The following is a 5898-nucleotide window of genomic DNA, read 5'->3' as shown; positions in this document are numbered from 1 at the left end:
TTTATGAACCCCTTCTGAAACTGGCATAGTTGTCCGGAGATAGGGGCTAGCTCTGTCTATTGGACCCAACTGAGTAGGTTTTACCTGAAGACGGGGACAGATTCTAGTTCCCGAAACATTGTGATTTTAATAGAAACTAGACGGTTTTTTAAGAACAGACAAGATGATGGATAATGTCCAGCAACATATTAATTTAAACAACAAAGTTTAAAAACTTTAATACCAGGAAAGCTGCTGTGATTGTGAAAAAATTGGATTTTGTGTATATTCTGTATTCCAACATTGTGTGTGTATGTAATTTAGCACTCAGAACACCTATTATGATAGTAATTTCCAAATAAGTATTGATGTTCCCTCTGAAGATAATCCATAAGGATCAAAACATGTAAGGGCACTAAGTTTTCAAGTAGTAAATCTTAAATAGTCACACTGGACGGAGTTGTTTTGTCTTTGTAATTTTTAGTGTGATGGACCAGAATGAAAGAAATCAAATATGTCCTGTTTATTTTTCAAAACACAACATTTTGGAGGCTGGATTCTGTCTCTGTCTGTCTTCAGGTAAAACCTACTCAGTTGGGCCCAATCAGTAGAGCTAGTCCCTGTCTCTGGACACCTGAGCCAGCTTCAAAAAGGGGTACATAGATCAAACACAGCTCTAGCAGATGGTTTGCGCTGTGCTTGGCTTGTATACCCCTTCTTGGGGCTGGTATAGGTGTCTGGAGATAGGCACTAGCTCTGTCGATTGGGCCAAACTGAGTAGCTTTTACCTGAAGACAGAGACAGAACCCAGTCTCCGAAACGCTGTGTCTTGAAAAATAAACAGGAAGATTTTAGATAAAGACAAGACAATGGATAGTGTCCAAAAACATAATATATGTATTAATGGACTATTGTCACAAACTTTTAGATCTTATTAAAATTTTATATAATGAATCACAGACATGCTAGAAAACATATTCCTTGTAGTGCTGTCTGAAGGTAAAATAAATAATAATAATAATAATAAAATAAATACTAAATAATAAATAATAAAAAAATAAAATCAGATGGAAAACCTGATGGGAGGATAACATTAAAATGGATATCAAAGTACTGTGCGATTCAGGATAGGGCCAGTGGCAGGCTCTTGTTACCACAATGATGAATCTTTGGGCTCCATAGAAGGCAACTGTCTGAACAATTGTTATTTTCTCATTGAGGGCCTGAATGAGTTGGTATGTCATCTGTTAACCACTTTTATGTCTATCTATACAAGATCTAAGGCTTTTACAGCATTGAAGGTTTACATTGTGATTTTCTGCATTGCATAGACCACACCCTGAAGATTTCGCTGAAACACTGGCATACATGATGTCATAACCCAGAAGACCAGTTGTATTTGCTATGTACATGAACCTCCTGAGAACCATTTTAGTCTGGTTCCCATGCCAGTTTGTCTGTTCATACGTATTTATGTAATTAATTTTGTATTTTTTTCCCCCCCCAAATTACAGGTTCGATTGAGACACTCCGAGTAAGTCTTGATGGGAAAGAATATGAATTACAAGAACTGGCACAGATAGTACGTAAAAATCCCAAGACGATTGTTGTCAACATGACATCATTCCCTCAGGCAATCCCTGCAGCTCTTCAGTCTATAGGCAAGAGTGGCATGAATATAAATCCGCAGCAGGATGGTACCACTCTGTTCATACCAATTCCAAAGTGAGTTAGCACATGCTACCTTTTTGGAACAAGAAATATATTTTTAAAAAATTGGTACTCTTAATGTTATCGTTGTTATTATTATTATAAATAGTAAAGAGGTAAAAAAAGGTAAAGTTGTCCCTGTGCTTAACTAATTAAGCACTATGCCATAAAGGCATATGAATGTGGATGTATAGATCCACATTTTCTTGACCTTGGCACTAGTTGGAGGTGAGTGGTTAGCTTCACATCCCTGCCGCTTTACCCCCAGGGAAAGAGCCCTCAGTACCCATTGAATAGGAGTTTGGGTGGACCCCAGAGCCAGTCTAGATGACATGGAGAAGTGAAAATTCTTGCCCCCAACAGGACTCAAACCCCAACCCTTGGCCATCCAGCCCATAGCCAGTCGCTATACCGACTACACTATCCCGGCTCTAAATCCACATTCTTTTATTATAAATAGTGCTGTTAAAATTCAAAAGTAACTCCTTAATGTCAACAGTTCCACTCAAACTTAACGAGTTATTCTCTCCTGAAACTTAGAATGGGAAAGCATCTCTGTTAATGTGCAAATATGAGGTTTCATTTGCAGTTTATGGCATCTGAGAAAGTAACTACAAGTCAGTTGTAGCTAACCCTACTGACATTGTGTTAAATATAATCTTTAGCATTACATAAGGACATTTTTATTTAATATGTTTGCCATACACACCCTGTAAATTGTTACTTAAAGGAAGAAACCTTCATATTTCAGCATAAATTTACGTCATTTGCTTTGCTTCATCTTGGTCCGTCACATTAGCAATAGTATAAAATGAATCTTAGCATCAGCCAGTGCGATTGATTTATGAAAGTTGTATTTCAGTGTTTCATTTTACTTAAGATGTTTAGGTTGGGTTGGCCATCTTCAGAAGCACATGATCAACATTTAGGAAACCACTATTACAATGTCATTAATATATAAAAGTTATACCTTGTAATTACATTAAGTACATGAAGTGGCTGGAACATTTTGTAAGTTGTTATAACTAAATTATTTACACAGTCAAGTATTTAATGGTAAAGTAATAAAAACGTTTTGTTAAAAATAGAACCAATGGTTTGTATCTTGAAATATCTTCTCATTAAAGGAAGAAGATTGTTTATCATGACGTAGTTTCAGTGCCTTTAGTTTTGTGGTCCTGTTGTGCAGAGCACTTTGTGTTGTTTTTTCCTAAATGGTGATTGTGTCCTTCTGAAGATGGTCAACCTGAACAAAACTTGTTAAGGAAATGAAATATTGAAATACAACTTTCATAAATCAATCACACTGGACAGTGTCATTTTATACAGTTTATGTCATCCTTTGAACAGTGAACATATTACATACTGCATTCATTGAGCAACACCTTTAATACTGCTTAATTTTTTCCACTGATAAATCGTCATATTCACATAACATAAAAACAAATACTGTACATTTCCTAACCACTAATGAAACCAGCCGATGTTGAATCAAAATATAATTTGTGCTTTGTTAATTCCATTCCTCTTTAGAAGAATTAAATCAAAAAACGTTACATTCAGAAATATGATTAATTTTTCTTAACATTATGGCATTTTCTGAAACAAATAACTTCAAGAATAAAGTAATTTCCTGTTCTTTAGCAATGCATGTTGCCCATGTCACTTTTAAAAACTGCAAGAAATGCAGCAAACATTACAAAATGGACGTACTAGTACTGATCCAGATTATCCGCTGAAATGTACAGTACACTATTTTGGGAAACAGTACTTTTCATTCTCGTTTTTCTCACACACACTAATGTGAAATATAGTTGCTTGTTCATATCGATGTGTCATAATTACTGTCCTGTTACTGTTGTCTATTTCAGAGTTACTAAAGAACACAGGGAGAATCTTGCTAAAAATGCAAAAGCACTCTTTATAAAATGCAGAGATTCAGTAAGAGAAGTACAGAACAAATATGTGAAAACCGTAAAAAACAATACCACTATCTCACAAGATTTAGCATATAATATACAGGAACAGGTTGGTTATCATTTAATTTACTTCAGCTTATTCTAATCAGGACTACAAAGAATAACAATGTGATGCTAAGGACTTCAGAACTTCAGGCATTTCAAGCAGCTGAAACAGAGGAAGACTCAGCTTTACTCTGAAGACCAATTATTCTGACTGAAAGCATTTGTTTTTGTTTTCTTTGTTCTACCTGAGGACAAATCCGCAAAGATAATGACAGTTTTCTATTCAGTCCGTGTTCCCATATTAGTATTTATTATGGTCCCAGCCAAAGCCGAGTCTGAACACTGTATTTATCTTGTGTAAGAAATTTGAAGCCTTCCATAACTTGTACCTCAGTTTAATGCTATGTGGTTCAAACTACAATCAATATTCTCATTTCCTCTTTACCAGAAATCATATAACTATTGGTAATGTCACATGCTGAAGCTACACTGCCTTGGCATCACAGCTGCACCGTGACGTCTTTTCGGTGTTTATTTTATGTCATTTATTTTAGAAGTTATTTTCATACTACTGATTAATGGTATTTGTGTGGAAAGTTTCCTTAAGTACTTATATGAAGATATTATTTTATTATAATTGTCTACAGTAGATCTTATTAGAAGCCAACAATTTTTCTCATTTAATTTTCCATAACACATTCAGTGAAAAACTCAACTTAGTGTATGAAAAGCTATTCCCTCACAGGGATTTCACTGTAGGTACCTGTAACTGTTATAAGCAGGGCCCGGATTTTGATGACATGTCATCTTGTTTTCCTTGTATCCTATGCGATGCTCTTAAATATATAAATCTCGGATATGAGCTGCTGGTTACAGAAATGTACATTTTATAGGTAATTTTTTGTCATTTTTTGACATTTTTAGGTTTGAGGTCATTTTTGGCCATTTTAGAGAATTTTTCTTCACATATTTTCTGAAATGTGAATAACATGGAAGCGAAGTGTTCTTTTTTTTCTCTCCTTTAGGTTATTTTATAGGTAATTTTTCTGGATTTTGTAGGTCATTTTTTAAATATTTTCAGGTCATCAAAATCTAGGCCCTGGTTATAAGTCTCTTACTACAACTTACAAGAGAAGATTTACACTGTCCACTACTTGTTAACTTATTTATAAAATTATTTCAGGTTACTGCTCTTGGTGACCAGTATATATCTCAGGGGGAGAAGATATATGAAGCAAAACAGACTGAATTGATTGGAAAAGACTAACAAGTAACAGAAATGAATATGTCTGGGAGGAATGTGTTTGACATTTTTAGTCTAATTACAGTGTGTACTTGTAAGAAGGTATACATGTGCTGAATAACTGTAGTGAACAAAAATGGAACGTGAATTAAAAATTAAATTCTGATTTCTGTGCCTGCTTTTACCATTCACTATTTCCCCTAAACATCTATCTGACTATTCTTGTCCTTGGATTTTCCTGGCCTCTTTCTACCATGTAATTTTGATTTGAAGGGTTTAGCTGCGTCATAGGTCAAAGTTCTTCCAACATTTTGGTGTACACTACAGTCATCATCTTCAGGGTAAGGAATATAGGAGGAGAATTCGGTGCAATATTTAGTCAAAGTCACATGGCAACTGACAGTCTGTCTGTCTGTTTTGGTGTTGAGCCCTGTCTGGGGATCATGACCAGATGTTTCTTCACATTTGAAAGTTACTGTCCTGTCCATGTGGGGCACCCTTTGTCAGAATCGCAGTGAGCAATATTAGTCAATTGTCAATACGTACAATTACTTACATCTTCTTACCAAATGTTTGTATATACAGTATATACAAGGCCTCTGTCAGTCTGCGCTCAGTACAGTAGCTTCTGGTACAACGGCAGTCTAGTCACTTCAGCGGTCATAGAATTCTGTATTTCAGCATCCTGTTGCACATCTTTAATTAAACGTCTATGTATCAGGTCCGTCAATAATGCAACAATCATTAAAATACAATTTCTTTATTAAAACCATCACAACACAACTATATTAAGATCAGTGCCTTAATATAGTTGTGTTGTGATGGTTTTAATAAAGAAATTGTATATTGTATATGGCCACAGATGGCCATCCTCAGGTGATTCAATGCGTCCAAACTGTTACACTGCTTTGATGCATGCTAAAATTGCGTATTGCAGTCCGCTTAAAGCAGCATAAATAATTACTTAAAATTCATTAAAATTTTTCTATTAGAATCTTTCAT

At 35.1% G+C, this 5898-nt stretch overlaps 1 protein-coding gene across 2 annotated transcripts in view; it reads left to right on the top strand.

Moving 5' to 3' along the window:
- Positions 1 to 5066, top strand: part of LOC111862045 (ribosome-recycling factor, mitochondrial) — a 13193-nt gene extending 8127 nt beyond the window's left edge. For both annotated transcript variants that reach the window (XM_023847110.1, XM_023847109.1), the window contains exons 4-6: positions 1494 to 1704; positions 3561 to 3717; positions 4837 to 5066. In XM_023847110.1, coding sequence (XP_023702878.1) covers positions 1494 to 1704; positions 3561 to 3717; positions 4837 to 4920 — 452 coding nt within the window. In that variant the 3' untranslated portion in view covers positions 4921 to 5066. The remainder of the gene's footprint in view (positions 1 to 1493; positions 1705 to 3560; positions 3718 to 4836) is intronic.
- The last annotated feature ends 832 nt before the right edge of the window (positions 5067 to 5898 follow it).

This window comes from Cryptotermes secundus, unplaced genomic scaffold (assembly GCF_002891405.2).
Source record: "Cryptotermes secundus unplaced genomic scaffold, Csec_1.0 scaffold181, whole genome shotgun sequence".
NCBI classification, from domain to species: Eukaryota; Metazoa; Arthropoda; class Insecta; order Blattodea; family Kalotermitidae; genus Cryptotermes; species Cryptotermes secundus.
The sequence above is the reverse complement of the archived record's forward strand: the minus strand, read 5'-3'. Positions and strand labels throughout refer to the sequence as shown.